Here is a 21,755-nt window from a genome sequence, read left to right as displayed (position 1 = left end):
TTACTAGATAGTTGATAGTAAGCAGAAACAAGGTCAAATAGCTTATATCTTGCTTATGGAGGCTGACCTCAACTTGAACGCGATGGAGAAGAGATTCCTCCTACTGGTGGAGCGGGGAGATGTCGCTTCGGTCAAAAGGTAGTTTTAGAGTAAAGGTTAGAAATTAATAGGTAGTTGATAGTAAGCAGAAACAAGGTCAAGTAAGTTATATCTTGCTTATGGAGGCTGACCACAACTTGAACGCGATGGAGAAGAGGTTCCTCCTACTGGTGGAGCGGGGAGATGTCGCTTCGGTCAAAAGGTAGGTCTAGAGTAAAGGTTAAAAATTAGATAGTTGATAGTAACCAGAAACAAGGTCAAGTAGGTTATATATGGCTAAATATGGAGGCTGACCACAACTTGAACGCGATGGAGAAGAGGTTCCTCCTACTGGTGGAGCGGGGAGATGTCGCTTCGGTCAAAAGGTAGTTCTAGAGTAAAGGTTAAAAATTACTAGACAGTTAAAAGTAAGAAAAGGCTGTCTACAACGAAGTAGAAAAGGTTCGTCCTCATGGCAACGCGGGAAAATGCCACGTCGGTGAAAAGTTACAGTAGAGGGTTAGATAATATGTATTATCTCAGGTCATAAACGCTAGTGCATAAAATTCATTGATGTTAAGATCTTCGTTTGGGTGTGGACCATGTCATACAATAAATTAAGTTTGATTCATTATATATAACTGAAAAGGATCGATTAACAGTATTACAGGTGCAAGAAGCAGTTAAATGAAATAAAACATAACATAATAAGTCGGGGTTTTCAGTATGCATGATATTGATCACGAAACACTCCGTTCGATCGGCATTTTTAATATTTTAATTGTAAATTATTTGAATCCATAATTCAAAATCATACTTAAAATTAATTTATAAATATTAAGTAGAGAAAAAGTTCTCGAATGGTGTCTATGACTAAACGCAAATAATAATATGCGATATAACCTGTGCTTTCTATTTAATTGCTGCTTGTAAACCGATTCTCTTGAGGATCCGGCTCTCTTTCCATTAACATATTCTATAGAAAATAAATTCCAATCGTATGAATCCATCTCAATAATATATGTGTCGATTAGCACCAGCTACACTTATAGGTTATATTTTTTAAACCCGTCTTTTTGCAGTTTAAATCATTACCCTTTCTTTAACACTTAAATTTCTCAATAAAAATTAAAGAGGAAAGACAATGTTTATTCTAAAACTACGTAATTAATAAGCAACTTTGCCTTTTAACGTTAACTTCCGCATAATGTTCTACTTGAAGAAACTCTTTGTATTGTGGAGATTGTTATCTTTGTAATTAGCAAGTTAAAAAATCCTGCATTCTGTAAACTCCTTCAGACTCTACTTTGGATTAGGGTTTGATTTGTAATCATGAAACTATAAGTCTAGACCATTATTATTTGAATTTTATCAACATAAAAATAGGGTGTCCCGCAAGTAACCAGCCAAACTCCAGGATATGGTTCTATGGGTCAAAATAAAGATCAAGAATATATATTTTTTTAATCGCTTCTTTAACCAGATGTTTGCCTTTTTTTCACAGTAACATTTTAATCTTCAAAGTTTTTCAACCGATCATTATGAAACTTGGTACGTATGTTAAGGATAGACCCATGTTAGGAAAAATGTTCCTCTTGATTCATCATAAAATTTAAAAATGATGGCCATTTTATTTTTTTAAACTTAAATTACTAAAGAATTGCTGATTTTATGAAAAAATGACAAGAACATTTTTATTTGTAAAATGGGGCAAACCTGACTAGCTTAGCCTTTTTCTAAACCATTTTACAATTAAATTCCTTATATTTCAGCTATTTCTTATTCTATCTATTTGAACTTGGTATCGTGTGATGGGGAATTAAAAATGCCAAAATAAAAGGGTTTTTGTAGTTTTCTTTCATAAAATCAGCCATTCTTTAGTAATTTTAGTTAACAAATTAAAATAGCCGCCATTTTTAAATTTTATGATTTTTCAAGATTATTTTTTTCTAACATGGATCTCTATCACTTCAACATACATACCAAGTTTCATAATGATCGGTTGTAAAACTTGATAGATAAAAATGTTGAAAAAAAAAACAAAAGTGTAGCTTATTTATCAACAAGTTCAAAAACCCTTTTGAGTTTTTAAACGACTCAATCTATCGATAATTGGACACTTAATAACAATTACAATTACTTAAAATCACCCTGGTGCCAGTAACAACGTTACTCTGACAACAATGATTAGGCAACATCAGTTTCATTCGTTCAGCAAATGTTAGTCAACCAACAATTGTATGATCGACCAGGCAATGTGGTAAACCGCAGCGCACAGGACGGATGTATACATACTGCATGTATGCAGCAGAATTGTCAACTCTGTACAGGAATTGTCTTGACTAATTTGAAAAATTATAATTTTTATAACGTTGAATCTATAATTGTTGAGATATGGTTAAGTCGTAGTAAATACTCTTAAGTTATCACTTTTATTTAAAACACAGCTCATTGATATAAACGAGAATTTTAGGAAAGTAAACGGGTCAATCAGATTGTTGGTAATGGTCACATGTTAATTAGAATGTGTTCTCTATTTTTTTTAAATATATTTTGATTGTTGTTTTTTCATGTTTTGATTCCGGTTTTTTTATTGTGGTGAACATAGTTACGTGATTTTACAAGCAAATTATAAAGAATAATTTTATTGTTCTTGTTGCAAAGTTTATATAAGTCGAGTTTTAATCAATGTAAATTATTCTCATTATTCTACATTATTCTCTTCTGCGTCCTTATCAATTGCAATACACGAAAAGCGAATAACAGCAAAATAAACATAAATCAACATAATCATCCCAGAAAAAGGAGTTTTATTTACCGATGTATTATTTCAAAAGATTGTTAAAATATTTTTAGCATACAACCAACCATACACTGACAAATTCGATAAATCATTTATAATAAAATCCATTAAAATAATAAAAAAACCTGCTCCTAAATCCAATAACCACAAAAATATAGATCTACATTTTTAACAAACAGCGAGTAAATCGCCTTGTTTTCAAATTGAATTTCCAAAAGGACTGTTTAACCTTAAAATGTATGTAAATATTTCATTAGCTGGAGGCTCATATTCATTATATTGAGAACAGTAATTAACCAAAGACCTGCAGGCAACCGCAATGTTCGATGTTTCATGTTAACTTTACATAGTTATTTTATATATATATATATATATATATATATATATATATATATATATACATAGAGTCATCGGGATATTTTTAGTTGTCATAGCTTGGACTATTTTAAACAATTGGATTGTAATTATAAGTTACTATTGTTTTTTTATGGCTGTATAATAAACTCACACAATTGCAAACAATTTTTTAACTATACCAGAAATAACAGTAACTAAAGATTCCTTTCAGTATGTAACTAAAAATATCTGAGTTGTAAATTATAGTGTTTTTCAATAGTTATTATTACTTTTAATATTGTTTGTAACTAGCTGCAGTACCCGATCTTCGCTACAGGAAGAAAAATCTGTTTCATAATCATTTAAATAGATTTAGAATCAAATAATCTATCTTACGGATTTAGAATAAATAATCTTACTACATAGTTTGATAAAATATATTAAATTTCTTTGGATCAGCTGTCTGAAATTGTGAAAGGAACATCTGGCAGTTTTGCTTGTTTACATTGAAATGTCAATGCAAATGAATTGTGAATTTTCTCATGCTTCAATGGAGACCAATATTAATATTTACTTTTGGAAACCTCGCCTGAAAACTGTAGACATCCAAGGGGTGTAGCCCGAGAGGAACTCAGGGAAGTGAATAGGCATATGACATTCCTAGATATTTGGACCATCTTTGTGCTTAATTTTATCTTTATCGGCATAGTATTTTAGTCGTGACAGCTGTCCAGACAGACATCACTTTAATTTTATAATGGTGTAGGTAGAGTTTAAAAATAAGTGTAATAATTATATCTCTAATAATGTTGATCGTATGAAATTGATAACAAGCCTAATACTTGACATAAAATAAACTTTTGTATGTAAGCTTTTTATTTAGCAACATCGGATATACAGATACCCCCACCGCAGCAAACCTGCAGACTAAGCGAATTTCAACTTCTCTGATTACATTTTTACTAAAATATTTCCATAAATAAGACATAGGTATTTATTCCCTATTTAAATAACATTAGATTTAACGAGTGCTTAGGTTTGCTGCTACGGGGAAGGTAAAAAGTGATTTTTGACCATACCTCAATAGGATAGGATGAAATAACTAAATTTGCCAAATTTTATCAATATATATCCATAAACAAGTAAACTACAACAATTTTCATTTTCTCCATAAGAATAACATGGGAATTTTAAATTACTCTATTTTTTTATTTTCTCTGTGACCGTTAGGCATAAAACAGCGCTTCAATATACTAAATTATTTCTTTTTTTAAGCTCTACAAAATGGTTTAGAAAAGTTCGGTGGGCAGTAGGATATAAAACAGGTGTTCTGGCAGAAATATTTCTTTCAAATAACTTCATAGGAAAGTTCCTAAACCTGTTTTCCGAGGAAAATCACTACGTAAAGATGAACGCAATGGTTAAAATCCTGAAGTGCAACTGACGGAGAATGTTTACCAAAAGAAGAAAACTTTACGTTACTTTCATATTTGTTAAATATCTCATAAAACTACTTTCGTTCATATTGTTTTGAGAGGTCAACCGTACAAATGTAGAATGATGTCTTAAGTTCGCCTCAATAATAAGTGCTCGAGTTTGTATAGACATTTAACATCCAATACTTGTGATACAAACATTGAACACAACGTAAATGCATGCAGTATTCTAGAATAGCAAAATAATATTGAAGATTGTAAACTACAGTAGATAAAATATTCCTATTTTAAAATTTTAAATTGCTAAGTTCTTTTCCCCCAGCTTGTCTGTTTTTTTATATTTTAAATTGAAACTCAAAATCATGAACTTTTCATTCTTTTTGCTACTCTATATTCATATGGACTTAGCATTTGAATGCAAACAAGTTTATATTACCCAGGAGAATGTATACGACACAGATTGCCTTTTGTTGTTTACTCTAAGCGTATTTTCATATGTTGTTGCTTTGATAATGAACTACCTTGAGATTCAATCTGAGGTCAATTGTTACTATTTATTAATAATGGAAGAAAATTAAGTACTCTTAGATTATGTTTTTTACAGTTTGTCTTTGATAAGACAGTAATCCGAATTCAAAGTTATACATGCTTCTCTAATTTTAACAAAATACACTCAGTTAAAACAAATAAAATCTTCACTGAGCGTAAGAAATTAGGAAAAATAAGCTGATGTCAAGTTATAAAAATAGTTACTTATCCACAATTAACCACAATTACTTATCCACAATTTCAGTTGTTGTTTTTCATTCATTGTTGTCATTGTTTTTAATCTACTTAAAAGTTTTTCCCTTCAAGTTTAATTGCTGTTGGGTGTATTCAAAACAGGGTTTCCCACATTAGTAAGACAAGCAATTAAATGCCTCCCACATTTACCATGAACAAGCGAACATACCGTAACCGACTACAATCAGTTCAAAGGTTTCATTTGGTCAGCAAATGTTTTTCAATCAATAGTGGTAAGTTCCAAACCACACAAGAGTTGAGTTGCAGTGAAAAGTAATTGGTAAGGTTCCAAATTTGGCATGATATTATACAATAAAAAACACATTAACGTGTAAGAGTTTTCTCTTGTTCAAATAAGTATTTGTTAACGTACAGGCGCTTTTCTCGGTAACTATTAGTGGGTTTAATGTCTATGCCTGTATAAGCTGGATTCTTTTCTAACTAGTTAAAAAATCTAGAGAGCAAAAAAGGTAAAATATAGCTGGTGAACGCCATCTGAGGAAATCCCATAACTGGTTTAAGTCATCTTGGGAATACTCCAAGGTGGTGACAGTGATCTGGGGAAATCTCCCTTGCTAGCGAACGTCATCTGGGGAAATCTCCCTTGCTAGCGAACGTCATCTGGGGAAATCTCCCTTGCTAGCGAACTTCATCTCGGGAAATCTCCCTTGCTAGCGAACGTCATCTGGGGAAATCTCCCTTGCTAGCGAACGTCATCTGGGGAAATCTCCCTAGCTAGAGAACGTCATCTGGGAAAAATCTCCCTTGCTAGCGAACGTCATCTGGGTAAATCTCCTTTGCTAGCGAACGTCATCTGGGGAAATCTCCCTAGCTAGCGAACGTCATCTGGGAAAATCTCCCTTGCTAGCGAACGTCATCTGAGAAATCTCGAAACTGGTGAACTTCATCTGGGGTCATCCCCTAGCTAATAAACGTCATATAGGGAAATCTCCCAACTGGTTAACGTCATCTTGGGAAAACTTGAAGGTGGTGAATGCCATCTGAGGAAATTCCCAAGCTGGTGAAGGTCATCTGGGGAAATCCCTAAATATATTTACAAAAACCGTTAAAAAAAGAACATAAAATAAAACAAATTGGTCCATTCTATTCACGGTTCTATCCGGTTAATTTATTACAGTCGTTTTATATTAAGTAAAACGCTAGTAATCCATGCATAGTATATTTACAGATAAAGTTGTGGTTTTTATATTTAAATGTAGATAGGAAGTAAAAGTTGGAACGATCTCTCCAGGGCTCCATGCATTATGTTGTCGAAGTATTCAAAGTGCCTCAGGCTGGCCAGAATGTTCGATAAATCATGTTTATATAGACATTAAAACTATGATTCCCATAGTGATCATTTTTCAAACCATTATTGCTCAAGGGAAAATTTTGTATTTTAACATTATTAATGTTTATAAAAAAAGATAAAACATCTTTAAGGGTGTCATGTAAATTAACAATATGACTGCTGTAAGCTCATGTTTATGTTGAAAACTATAATTTGTTTATATGAATTTTAAAATTGTATAGAAAATTTAATTAGAATATAAAACTTATTTTTTAAAAAAAAAAAGGTTATTAGTCGTAATTTTGTTGTTGGTTGTAAAGTATTTTTTTTATTATACACGTAGTAAATAATATCACAGATAAAACCACGAATAAAACCCAGCATGAATCATAAACATAAACAAAAGACGTTGTTGGCCCGAATCCTATACTAATAGCATTAACGTGTTTTGGCATTTCCATTTCAAGCAATGTTAAATAATTTTTATTTTCGGGCCAAAAACGTCATTTGTTTATGTTTATGATCCATACCGGTTCTTTTCAAGTATTCGTGGATAAAACATACTCCCTTAGTAGATTTCTCATCCTTATGGAACAGCTGAGGTCAATATTTTTGTTAGTTCTATTCGGTGCACTGTAGAGGTCGTGTTATTTTATCAAATTGTTTCTAGTTATTTCAATCATTAAAAACCTTGTTTAACCAAATAAAACGATCTTATCATAAACAATAATTCATCCCCTAGTTATACAACCAAACAGTAAAGCACAAATCGTTAAATCAACCCTAGAATATAAACAAAATTAGGTCGACACTAGCGATCAGTGTCACCGGACATGAACTAGATACGAAAAACGAGCTTACAAATGTACAATAGGATAAGTAGTCTACTTGTGTTGATTAGTCTATGATAATATCAATCGCACAATACATTTACTTATGTAACGATATGATGGGTTTTATACGGTACAAGTTATATGTGGCATGTTAAGGTTACTTTGTAGATCTGGGGAAATATTTAATACTTAAATTAATACCCAATTAATTTAATATTCAAAGTATTTGGCATTGAACTTTTTAGGTAACCAACTCGTATTGCCGAAGAGATGTTAGCGTAAAGAATTCAAAAACAAGTTTTAAGAAGGTGCTTTAATCTTGAACATTATAATCGTCGGATTTATTAATGACAAATTTCATAATATGGGTTTTGGTAGATAGGCGTGTCTTAGAAAGGCTTATTACTACCGTCAAATGTAAATAAATAATTTATAGTTTCTATGATAATATGTTTAAGTTTATCTATAAACAAGACAGTTTTTAAGTAAAACTAATATTACTTAAACTATATCACTCTTATCAATGGTTAAATGAAGAAAACAAATTAACAACCATATGCTTTTACCATAAATTAATAATATATATTACCAAAGACGAATAAAACAAAGTGTTTAACCCCAAACTTATTACCACTAATCTCTCATTAATGATTGAAAGACAAAAAACACCACAATACCGTGTTTCTTGAGCAAGAAGATAAGAAGGAAATTACGGATAAAGGCAAAAGGTTGCTCGTTAAATTAAAGGGGTTGAAAGTCATTGTTGTGAACACTATTGTTCTTAAAGCGTCTTAGAAATGTATATCGATAATTTAAAAGTTAACAATATTTTTTTTTTGTAGTCCATCTGATTATTTTGTTCAATTAAAATAAAAACAAATTTTAAATAAGAAATAGTTTTGTAATTTTGCAGAAAGCATTTAATTCTGTAGCATTTTATTTACCCCAGGGAGGTGAAAATCCGAAATATTATTCTCATGCAAGCATGACATCTTTTGCATTAAATACTTCTCATCAATCAACTCTGACGTATTTGCCTTCGATTTAAAAGTATTTCCCGCAGGGAAAGTAACGTTATTGTGGTTGGCATCGGTGAAATCGTTGATGTTCATATTAATTTCGAATCGCGACTGTTTTAGAGAGAACTAAAACAAGCGATTTTTATACTGAGCCAGGAATAAATATGAACTTATTTGCAGACTTCTGGACGAGAACAAGGACCATCCTGAATTGCTGAACATCAACTGTGTGGATCCCTTGAACAGATCAGCGCTGATCGCCGCCATAGAGAATGAAAACATCGACCTGATCAGGCTTCTGCTTGACTACAACATCAAAGTCAAGGTGAGCTTAGTAGTAGAAAGGTAGTAGCTTAATAATTTTCTTTTACTGAACAGCTGTTAATTCATTACCTTTCTGGTTCAACCTCTTCTATTTCATAACAGAAAGTTTCTAAGACTTCTTCGTTTTCAAGAAGAAAGTGTAATACTAGATTTGACTTCATCCTGTTCTGCACTATAGCCTTAACCTTTTCTCAAGAACATTTAATGATATATTTTTCCATCTTATGTGTTCTCCTATGTTCTGAGGGGATTCGTCTCTTCCAAAATCTCTACTTTTCCACTCTACGTCTATTCGGCAATGTTTGTTGCCTTTGTTAGTCTTTCTTAGATCTTTGTCATTTTCTCTATCCACCGTCTTACTTATGGTCACTCTTAAATTTTCTCTCTTCCCATTCCATTACGGATTTTACTCTTAAAAGGTTTTTTTATTATGTCGTTAGTGTTTGTCAATCTTTCTTTCTTCTCTGATGTTATTCTCTCTCCATCATCATTGTCAAGGCTATTCTTAGATTTCCTCTCTGAGAAATTTAGAAATATCGATTGCCTGCAGATTCTTCTTCCTGCTCTTCTTTTTTCTTTTATATTTTTTTTTCTACCGTCCTTCTCACAGGCAAAATTAATTTCCAATCTTCCTATGGGTTCCTTTCCCTTACGGGTTTCATTCTAGAACTTGTTTATGCTGTTTTTTGACCTCCTCGGTAAATGCCAAACTTCATTTTATTTATTGCTCCTTCAATAGAATCCTAGACAACATTCAGCATTAGTAGTTATGATTGACTACGGTAGTAGATCTTTATAATTATTTAGAGACCAGAATTAGTTAAAAAGTTAGTATTATTTGCTTAGTGCGACTTTATGGAGTTACAGTAAATCATTTGAAACATTAATTTTACGTCACATATGAACTTTTTTGCAGCTCTTTTTACTGTTGACTAGTTTTGAATTTGTGTGTTTAAGGTTAAATAATATTTTCAAAATTACATAGGCCTACCTATCAAAATTATTAATGTGTTTTAAATGAAACAAACTCCCCAAATAGCAATACCAATCAGTATTATCATTAAATTTGAGCTTGAGCTTTTCTCGAAACAAAATAATTTACAGAATATCTGATGTCAATCATTCCAAAACCAACATCAAGTACAATTATTAAGTTATTAAGACATAGTACCTTCAGGTTCTAATTTACCTTACCAAGATAGCATAACATATTTCAATTCGAGTTCGTTCGTCAAATAAAGCAAACATTTCTCTAGGTCAAACTGAAAGGTTATAAAGGCGAACTCAGATTGAAAATAAAGGTGTATTCTATTTTGATCAAGAGCTAATAAGTTTTATAAACACCAAACCTTTGCCTTCGTTTCCGCACCTCCTACCCAGAAAATGTCGGCCACGTTGACATATTGGGTAATATGTCAAATTGGTAGTAGCCTTTAACGTGTTACTCAACCTTCACAAGGCAAAATAAGTGTATGTATTGTCAAACATCCCACGAATAAACCTGTAATAATAATTGTTGATAAGGCAAGACTTATAATTGATTGATTTTTGAAATGCTGGTCTGTTCTTTAACATCGTTAAACATTAAGAGCTGTAAGTTCGGAATAACACATAATTTAATTTCATATTATCTAATTTATGATACAAATTAATTGCTTGGTTGCTGTTTAACAAAGCTTATAGATAGGCTATACATTTTTTCTTTAGTTGTTTTCAGATAAGGACTGAAATGAGTTTAAACTGTTGTAGCTTCTACGTTTTAGCCAGAACCTCATAAGCTTTAAGAGTTGAACGACAAAGTTTCCAGATTAATCTAGGATGTAGCTTTAACATATTTTACCTCAAATGCAGTAATCTAAAAGCTTGTGATATAAAGAAAGATAAAAATAATTTCTCAAAACTATTATTAATATATTTATATCGATTAAAAAGTCTAATCTAACATTATCGTTGATACTCCACTTGCATCCATTCTAAACTATTTGATCTGCTACTCCTTTTAACCTACTCTGTCATCTGGTTTACACTCTTATACTTCCTATCCTCTTTCCTATCATAACATTATTTATCCTATCTGATTTCCTAAAATGTTGTCTAGTCTACTTCCTCGTGAAGTCTATACTATAGACTCTTAATGGTGTTATATTGCCTCTTGTAATTTTATACAATTTGATCAGTACATTTTGAACTAAACACTTAGCTGTATTCTACTCTTATATCATCTTCTATATCTAATTTCATTCATTATTACATGCACTGCTCTTTTCTAGCCTTCATTGAGTTTACTCCCCTATCCAATCGTATATAGCTCACTTCTAATTACTATACACTCTTTCTTACTATATTCTTATTATGTCTAATCCAGTTATCTATGCTTCACCCTCTGTAGCGTAATCCTTAGAAGTTTTTTTTACAAAATAGAAAGGAGGATGATTAATTTAATTTTGGTTATAAAAATAATGTTATGGACTTTTGGTTTTAATTTAGAACCAGTTAGGTTACCACAAATGGAAGTTCTGGTAGAGTATTTGAGTATGGCCATACGTCTTTTCTGGTGAAAGATAGCGTCTTCAAAAATTAATAACAGTTTTCAGATTTGAAAGTTCCATACATACACAATTTAAATTCAAATTATAAGGGTTAGTAGGTTAGACAAGCATAAAAAAAGAGTTAAATGAATGAAACAAAATAAGAGGAGAAAGGAATGAAATTGTTACACAAAAACTATATTAAGAAGGTAAAAGCACAGTTTTAAACAAGGGAATGTTTACATTTATTAATTTGTATTATTGTATTGTTGCGGCCATGTGGGAATTTTGCAATATGCTCTCTCTCTCACACACACAAAAATGATCAGCTGTCCTGCTAATGAATACTGAACAGTCTAATACAATCCATCAAGTTTCCTGTCCTATTTTGATCTTGTCCACCTCTTGTCACATTAACATCTTTTCTTTTATCTTCTATCAACATATTGTACTTCGTTATCCGAGCCATCTTCATTACCAACCCTGCTTAACCTCGTGTCATCTACAACAATATTTAACCAGCCTACTCTATAGTCTACACATCTCTACAGCCAACCTCACCTAGACCTACTATACATCGTCGTTTATCGTCTATCCTTATAAATGTCTTCTGTTTCAGGACTCGTTGCTTCACGCCATCAAGGAGGAATATGTGGAAGCTGTGGAGATCCTGTTGGAGTGGGAGGAACGTATACACGTCTCTGGACAGCCTTACGTGAGTTTTTTAAGTCTTAGACTGCGTAAAACACTTTTATTGGGGATAAAGAGTAGAAATTTATTTTTAAGGGAGAAATATTTAATTTGTTTAGTGTATTTTTGTCCAGTGATTGCTGTAAAGTATATATTTATTTGAGCGTTTCATCTTTCTGTTTTACTTTTGGTTTGTATTCAACTATTTAGCATTAAAAACTAAATGTTTGAGCATTTTTTAATCTTTAAACACATACTGAAATTTTTAATTCTCTCAAAGGTAAAACGTGCGATGAAATATTTAAAATAAACCTCCTATTGGCACCGTTGACAATATGTGTTACACCAATTACTTATCTTAACTATTAATTAAATTATTTTTATAGTTATATTTTGGCGAAGTTGCACAGAGTTTCATTATACACGAATTGAAAATAAAGGTGCATAAGTAAAATACTATCCTATTGTGTTTGAACAGAAAGAGTAATAGTATTAGTTATTAAAAGTTTTTGTTTAAATACAAGGGTATATATTCAGCATGTCGACTTCATACAATCCACACCATTTAATACTTCCCTATAGCCACTACTCGTTTGTGGTTTGTATATTTGAAAACTTTTAATGGATAACGAAGTTTATGCAACGCTCCTGGCATACGGATGCTATTTCATAATTGAATTTATTCTCCCTAATTTAGTGATACCTTTGGTTAGTTTAAATTGTGAATAATACAACCAAAATGAGATCCTTTAGAATGGAATAAGCTCGTAACGAGTGTAAAAATTACTACATCATTATAGTCACAAACTTAAGATATATTAATATATTATTGTTAATAGTTTAGACATAAATTTCTTTAACTTAATTAAATAAATTTAAAACCTTTATGAATTTAGTAAACTAGGGCGTTTCAATATAAACAGTAAAGAATGGTTTTAAAAAGTAAGGTATTACATGTATTGTTTTATATGTGTAGAGATTGGTTTATTACAAATTATTCTCAGCATAAAACTGTATAATAATTCATTACTTGCAGCTAAAGAGCTTTCGTTTTATTTTTAAATTATACCATGACTTTAATTTAATGAACTCTTAACGTAATTAAAATACTTGTCTAAGAGACTTTTATTGTCTTTCCTATTTTTGCGAAACATCTGAAATATTTTAATAATTTTAATTAAAATGACGGCTATCCTGCTATGAACATAAACTATGGTTCTACCTTATTAATTTTGGTAGGCCGAACCAATTAAGGCAGCTAAAAGATAACTCTCCGAATCTACACAACTCTTAAAAAGATTGTTAAAGTTGAAAACATATATCAAAAGGTACCGTTAGTATTATAACATTTTTTACCATTAGAAGATCCACTCCTAAAACTTAGCCTTTGTTAAACTTAAAATATAAATAAACCAATGCTTTTATAAACGATCCCGACGACTTCAAAAGCTTCTTAAGGTTTTCGTAGATAATCAAAGCAATTTTCTACTACTCCCGGAATTTCATTTTACAATGGGAAACTTACTTTAGTTGACTCCCTAGTTTCTCCAAAATTCCCTAAAATTACGCAACCATCCACTAAATATTCATATTCAGTAAAAAATAAAGTTTCTATATTCCATGTGACAAATGATTGTATACTCATTCTCTTTGAGTGTCCAACTTCATCACTGTCTGAAGTTTGTTTTGTACTTCAGAGCTGGGAAGCCGTGGACCGATCAACTTCAAACTTCACTCCAGACATAACACCTTTGGTTCTCGCCGCTCACATGAATAACTACGAGATCCTAAAGATCCTTCTGGACAGAGGCGCCTCCCTGCCCATGCCGCACGATGTCAGGTCAGTAGACGACTGGGAGATTGGTGGGAGTAAAACTTATAAGACATGAAGGATTTGAGGAGGGGAGGTTCATAAGTGTTGGTTACCTCGTAGAAAACGAGAATGCATTTAATGGCATTAATTTTGAAATGTCTTGCTGCAGGTTTGGCAAAAATTGAATTTATGACTAGAAAAGTATAAACATATATTTTCCACGTCACATTTATCAAAAGGAAATTACACAATGGTTGCATACAAATATTGAACCTAATATTTTTTAGCTAGAACAAAAAAATAGTCTGGCGTGTTTATAAGATTGGTAATCATGACGTTTCTTTCCCTCTGACTTGATATATTTTAGATTTGTTCGTGGTATAATCGATAAATAGTCCTACAATGTAAAAGTAAGATCCTAGGGCACGAATAGAGTGTCCATGTTTATAATTCTCAGAATCATCCCGGAATTGCAGTTTTTTCATATATTAAAAAGTTTTTAACCCTTTTCTACCAAATATGGTTCCCGAGAATCTTCACAACTTCTGTAAGACATCTCCTTTAGGCATTGCCTAATTTAGCGACATAGTTAAGAAAATCTCTATACTTGGCTGTTGTATCATAACCTCTTCCATTATTTAAGCTTTATAAAAGTTTCCCGAACTTCTACAATTCGACATTTTCATCCCAGTGCATTATTGATTATTCAAATATAAGAGAAGGGGAGAAGAATGATACGATTGATGCAACGGCCATAAAGGCTTTCAAAATACAATTAAGAATGTCGTCAAGATAGTAAACAGCAATAAAGTTTTCAATGATGAGTCTCACTCTCGAAATTGGTTTCATAACTCTTCGTTAGACTCACACTATACTGCTTAATTGTGTGTGCATTTTCAAACCTTCCAAATACCACGCAAGAACAACAATTGTTGACTTCCATAATGTTTCCCCTGACTTTCTCCTCCATGAAACTCTTTTAAAATGGTATCAATCCGTTCTCTCATCAAAAGATGTTCTTGTCTGCAGGTGCGGTTGTGACGAGTGCGTCGTCTCCAGCGAGCAGGACTCCCTACGTCACTCGCAGTCCAGGATCAACGCTTACAGAGCATTAACCTCCCCTTCCCTCATCGCTCTCTCCTCCCGTGATCCTCTCCTCACCGCCTTCGAGCTCTCTTGGGAACTGAGAAGACTCTCCAAGATGGAGACGGAGTTCCGGGCGGAGTACAATGTGAGTGAAGTATTCCTATAAAGTTCTCGTCACATTTTACACTAAGATAGACCAAGACCCCAGTTTACAAATCGGCCTATACCATGGCCTCGTCTAATACAAGGCTGCGGCAAGTGGCAACACCGCGTTGCACTAATTCATAATGTAGTTATTGCGCAATGTTTATGTTTACTAGTTTGTATTTATGTTATTACAAAGTTGGTCGGCCGACGCGACGGTTCCACATACCAACATCGTGGCCTTTTATTAGAGAAAGCCATATCTATATCCTTAAATCCCTTCGTTGAGTTAGTAGACCTAACCATTTAACAGTTGGTTGATTATTTCCATTGCGGTTAGTACAGTTTGTGTGTTTACATTTGTACTTGGTAATAATCCGTGTAGTTTCAACATTTTAGAACATAGATCAGAGTCTATATAAAGGCGTAGTAAACCTTTAATCGTTAACTGATTAAAATAATGGTCAATCAATTAAACCATGGATTTAACAAATTCCCTAAGTAGATTTGTCATCTTTATGGATCAGCTGAAGACAATTTAAATGTTACATCCGTCCGGTGCCGCTAGTTTTTGTTAACTATTCTTTTCTTATTATTAAAATACTAGTTCAGCAAAATAAAACTATCTAATTATAATCCATAGCTGGATGAGAGAATTTCGCTATAGTGTGTTTAAAGAATTTAATATTTGAATGAAGTATTTGAAAACCTTAAATTCAGTACCATACCCTTTAGACCTTTTCAAAGGCAAGGACTAAATGTACATAATCTTTAATTCAATAAGTTGTAGCGTTAAGCTACTTCAAAAAGCAATGTTATTCCGGATATTACCTAAATTAACCATTAAGGAAATTCCAGAGGAAGAAATTCTCCAAACACTTTCTTAAACCCTTAAGTAACTATTTTAAATTTCCTGCTTGCTACAATTTGCATTTTACACACCATCAGAGCTTTTTTGAAAGTTTTCAACAAGGATTCATTTTCGAAAGTTGTATTGACACTTGGGAAAGTTCTCAATAAAGTGTATTCAGTTACAGCTTCATCCATGCTTCGTTGTAACAGAGAAAACTTAATAATTGTCGATTCTCGCTGGAAAACATTGCTTCATAACGTTTAAAGTTCGAAAACAAACTTGTTCGGCCAAATTAAGTTGTAAACAAGATTCATCCTAAAGGTTTTAGCTCAGATTTACTGTAGCAAAGGGTAATTGATGGAGATTTTCAATGTTTGCTATAAAGAAAATATTGTCTTTTTGAGTTTCAGAGCGAAATTCAAATTTATACGAGTATTTGCTTACCACAATCACTTAGGACAAATTCGTTTTAATTAGTATAGGTTATGTCTAAATAATTTCGTTCTTCTCTACTTTTTATAAGTTAAAGATTTTCCCGCTGATTTTGTAAAAGAAGATAGTTCCAGTCAATCCGGCATCATCGAATCGTTACTAAGGTTATTTTGTGCATATCACCATGCCACGTAGTATATTTAAAAACAATATCGACAGTTGTTAATGGGAAAATAGAGCAGTATTTAATACATACTTTGTCTAAACAGTAATGGATGTTTTTTTTTTATATAGTGGTATGATGTAAGAACAATTTTGGAAGGCAATTCGCTTTCGGTCATTTTCCAACCAAGGCGTGGACTTTTGAGTAGTTGAAATTCAGCTCTGACGAAAAAATCACTTGAGACTATTTAACTTGACTACACTTCAAATTCTTTAGTGCCACTGTCCCGCTCTTATATCAAAACTATAGCAAAGATAAATTATTAGCAGTTAGGCTAAGTTACACACTGTGTCGGTAGCAGTTTCGCAAGCAAAACTAATTACTAAGTTGGTCAGGAGAAATAAAATAGTTTAGTAAAGCCACAGTTTCCTCCTCAGGCTGTTTTGTCTTGAATCATTGATGGACTAGGTTGGGTTACATGCAATAGTGGGTTTAAGATGTGGAATGTGTAGTAATGTTTTAATTATGTGAAATGTCTATATTTGTATTGAGGTATGTATGTTTTTATATTTTAATTGATTTGTATTCCACTTTATTATTCTATATGTATTTGAGGGAAGTGAAGTATGACACAAACAAACGTGAAAAAACATTTGCTTTATACCCAGGGTTAAATGATTCCCTGGTGCGAAAACCTCCAACAAAAAATCCAGTAGAGTCTAGGGCTGGGAAAAGGGAGGTTTTACAAAAGAGAGAGTAGAATCGAAGCCAACCACCAATAGCAATGACAATGAAGGGATTGTTTTTGTTACTCCCGAAAGACGAAATACCAGAGGGGGCGAACCACACATACAACATTTTCAGAAGAAGACTGTTAAGAGCCCCAGCCAGTTAAATACCCCCGCCGCAGCAAACCTGCAGACTTAGCAAATTTCCATTTGCCTGATTGGACTTACACTAAAATGTCTTCTTAAAAATATCACATTTATTCCCTATTCAAACAGAATTAGTTTAATGAGTACTTAGGTTTGCTGCAACAGGGAGGGTAAAAAAGTTTTTTTTAAATGTAAAATGTTAAAAGGTACTGTAGTTTAGTAAGAAATTAATATACTTTCCAAATTTTATCAAAATATGTTCATAAATAAGCAAACTACAACAGTTGACTTATTCTCCATAAGAATAACATGGGAATTTAAAATAAACATTTTTTCAATTTTATCCGTAACAAATAGGCGCATAATAACGCTTCAATATACTAAATTATTTGTTTTTTAAGCTCTACAAAATGGTGTAGAAAGAAATTGTGAAATTTTGCGTTTTTAGGGTCAAAAATGGGAAAAGGCCTCTGAGACATCAAAATGAAAAAGTAAATCGGTCCCGGGCCTAGGTCTTACCATGAGACTTACGGTAATAGCTACTTCCCTATAGGGAAATTCGCTAATAAAATAAAGTTGATTAGTTCCTTGCATCATACAAACAGTGAACAATACATAGGCTTAAAACATTATTTAAACTCATATCAGAAAATCTCATCTCACTTTTCGCTCATGTCCAAATTGGTAAACTTTGTTTTTGGATGCCAGCCAAAATCCACTATTCTTTGGTGCAGGTTGTTCTAAGACTCCCTGTATATTTAAAGAAGAATCTTGTGTAAATTAAAGAAAAAGTATTAAAGAAGTATATCTGTGGCATCTTGTGTATCTTGTCTGGTGTTTAGGGTGCGGGAATTCAGCCCTAGGGTGCCCGGTTCAAATCCTAACATTTACCAATAGATTTTAGCTGTTAGTGTATTGAAGTCAACTTTAACCTGTATAGTTATCCATCTATGAAGGAAAAAGAGACCCCATAGGTGAAGGAAACAGTCTCTATAGAACTTTTCTTTAAATGTCTCACATCAAAAGTATTAACCTCGTGGTAACTTGTACAAGCATAAATCCTTAAGACTAGAAAAATAGAATAGGCTACCAAAATTGGAAAAACATAAAAGTATTGTTCAGGTTTAAGTATTCAACACAAACCATAAAACACAGAGCAACATGCGGTACAAAAAATACTCGTATTCATCATAGTTTGCGAACGTGTAATATTCAGTTGAGGTCCAATGATCAATAGCACCACTATATCAGCTGTTCTGTTATGATGAACATGTGGCCATACATTCTACTTTAGCATGTAACAGGTAGCAGGGCTTGCTTTGTCATGGCTGAGAACGTAACTGTTATTTAGCACAGTAAAATTGCGCAATCTTTAAATAGGAATGTAATATCTACAGTTTTATGAGGATGGTTAAATATTTTGTTGGAAACTTTATTGACTATAGATACTGCACGTAGACTTCTCATCATATTTCAAATATAATATTTAGTTGTGCATTTGGCATCCTTTCAGAATACAGATATCGTTTTGGTACGTCTATTTGATTTTTTAGGTATAGTATTTTAAATTAACGTTTTAAAAAGTGTAAAAGAATAAACCTAAAAAGTGATCTTAATTAGGGATTTTTAATCTTAAAGTGAGTATGTTTAATAAATTACCCTCCAACAGTTCAAAATGTGAGTGTAAAATCAAATATCGATGAAGTTTCTGGATTTTTTTAGAGTCAAGAATGTATATTGTAAAACTTTAATAGGTTTTAAAATATAACAGTTTACAAGGAGCTCAGTGAACATTAAGCTTTATTTACGAAACTTTATCATAAAAGTTAGAAGAATTAATTCTAATCCGTAAACTAAATGCAAACTGTAATACTGTGTTCCATGTAATGAATTTACAATATTCTTCTACATCTCCAATTTTTATTCAAAAAGCCTCACGAAACTATACAACCTATTTTATTAACTTTAAACATTTTGAACTCTTGAAAATTATCTTAAAAGAAAACAAACTCTTCCACGTCTTTTCCTCCTCCTTATCCTTTTTCTTTTCCTTCGTCTTCTTCAACGTTTATAGCAAATTAACTTTTCATCACATCTCTTCTCCAAAATCCTGAAAATATCCTCCCAAAATTTTACTACTTGATACAATTTAACATTTGTTTGCAGGAAATGCGCGCGCAGACTCAGGAGTTCGCTACTTCCCTCCTGGACCACGCTCGGACCAGCAACGAACTGGAGATCATGCTCAACTATGACCCAGAGTCCATAGAACCTTGGGAGATCGGCGAGCGCCAGACCTTGGACAGGCTCAAGTTGGCCATCAAATACAAACAGAAAAAGGTAACAAACTTTTGAGCGATTTGTAAATTTACAGTATGTAAAATAACGACAGAAAATAATAATTCATATAACCATAGTGCAATCTGTAGTGCAATAGGGTTTATAGACTTGGTCTTTCACAAAAAAACTTATAACCGACCATTAAAAGACGGGGAATAGTAAAGAATGAGAAAAGTAGAGTTGAGGAAATTATATAGGGAACCAGATCAAGAGAAAGAGATCTCTCTCTCTTTCAAAACCCTCTTCATCCCACATTTTCTCTTTCATTCTCTCTCACTCTTTCAATACCCCTCTTCTTACACCATTTCTCTTTCATTCTCACTTTCTATTACAATAACAAACACCAACCCTCAACTAACATTAACTCTCTCACTCACATGTACCCAACTAATCACAAATACAATCACACTCACATATAAATTAAAATTTTCAATTTCATTTCAATTCTCCATAAAATCCTCTCCTACCATAAATACTATTGTGGGAGTGACAAAGAGTAGAAGGTTGAGGTGGTTGAACCACATTCAACACAGAGGTGTGTGAGAGAGAGAGAGAGAGAGAGAGAGAGAGAGAGAGAGAGAGAGAGAGAGAGAGAGAGAGAGAGAGAGAGAGAGAGAGAGATGGTAAAGCAAGTAAGAGGTACTTCGGAGGGCAGGAGACCATTGGATGTGATGGAGGTTACGAAGGACTTAAAGAGTATGGGAGCAGACCTGGAGCTGGCAGAAGAAAGAGGATCCTGGAGGCACATAAGGCGAGGCCTAAGACTGCCTTAAATTTCAATGGCCAGTAGGCTATGGCCAGGAGTAAGAGTAATTAAGTGCAGAGCTATTAAACTTTTAGGCTCCTGAAAGAAGAACACAAATTACAGGGGTAGAGAATGATAATATTCTTAATATATTCGTTTTCTCAATTTTAATGGTATTGAAACGAAGGGGTCCTTACCAAGACTTAAGGAAATGTATATTGAGCTATATATTCCCTTTTAGTATTGTGTTAATGCGGGTCTGTTGGCCAAAAAAACTATAACCGACAGATAATTGATGATTAACACAAAGTCTTGATTGTAAAACGTATTTTTACTGTTACTAAAATTTAATAGTCTTTGATTGGTGATTTGATTACGATGATAAATTAACAATAGATTAAAGATAATCTATCAGATAGTTAGAAAATTAATACAAATATATGATCTTTTTTCCCTGTACAAGACCAAAGTCGAGATACATGGCATGAGAATCAAAGACTTAAGCTGACGATGTGTAATGCTTTGATTACAAAAAAGTTTCTGTCATCATAGTTATTAAAATGTCATCATGTATATTCTATCACGCATTCAAAAAGATTGCATCCAGAATATGTGAATGAAAGTGAAAAAGTCCTTAGAAAAAAACTACCCTACAAAAAATACTATAGCCTACTATTGTTTATTTTTTAAACAACTTTGAAAATTCAATCCCAGGTAACTTCATTGTTCAAAAGTTATTATCAATTAAACGATTAAAAAAACAACACAAAAACGTATATTCTATCTAAGTAGCCATATAGTCAACGCACAAGAGGATACAATAATTTTAACTTTTATAGTAACACAAGTTTAACTTAACATAATTTTGATGAATATGCACAGTAAATATGGTTTGCTTTCAATAAAAAAGATGACATCCTATTTTAAACTTTGCAAAAGTGTTAGCATTTCACTTGGTTATTATCAATCTACTAGCTGTTGTACCCGTGCTTTGCAACGGGAAGAGAACACAAAATAGAAACATTTTAATCTTTACACCTGTTGAATATTAAGGAACGCGGCAGCGTTCCGCCCCGCCAAGTCCCCCAGCGGTACACAGCTGCTGCAGTGTATATATACATGACGTGACAAAGTGGCTTTTTTACTCGTCTATAGCTCTGAAGAAACAAAAGCTATTAAAATA

General features: G+C 32.7%; 1 protein-coding gene across 1 annotated transcript in view; it reads left to right on the top strand.

Moving 5' to 3' along the window:
* The first annotated feature begins 381 nt into the window (after window positions 1–381).
* Window positions 382–21,755, top strand: part of LOC129005994 (transient receptor potential protein-like) — a 56,840-nt gene continuing 35,466 nt past the window's right edge. The window contains exons 1-6 of the mRNA XM_054435078.1: window positions 382–464; window positions 8,760–8,904; window positions 12,051–12,146; window positions 13,819–13,961; window positions 14,964–15,165; window positions 19,654–19,827. Coding sequence (XP_054291053.1) covers window positions 382–464; window positions 8,760–8,904; window positions 12,051–12,146; window positions 13,819–13,961; window positions 14,964–15,165; window positions 19,654–19,827 — 843 coding nt within the window. The remainder of the gene's footprint in view (window positions 465–8,759; window positions 8,905–12,050; window positions 12,147–13,818; window positions 13,962–14,963; window positions 15,166–19,653; window positions 19,828–21,755) is intronic.

The sequence above is a fragment of the Macrosteles quadrilineatus genome, unplaced genomic scaffold, assembly GCF_028750875.1.
Source record: "Macrosteles quadrilineatus isolate MER2022 unplaced genomic scaffold, UCM_ALF_1.0 Scaffold_51__1_contigs__length_872494, whole genome shotgun sequence".
Lineage (NCBI taxonomy): Eukaryota > Metazoa > Arthropoda > Insecta > Hemiptera > Cicadellidae > Macrosteles > Macrosteles quadrilineatus.
This window is presented reverse-complemented; position numbering and strand designations above follow the sequence as displayed.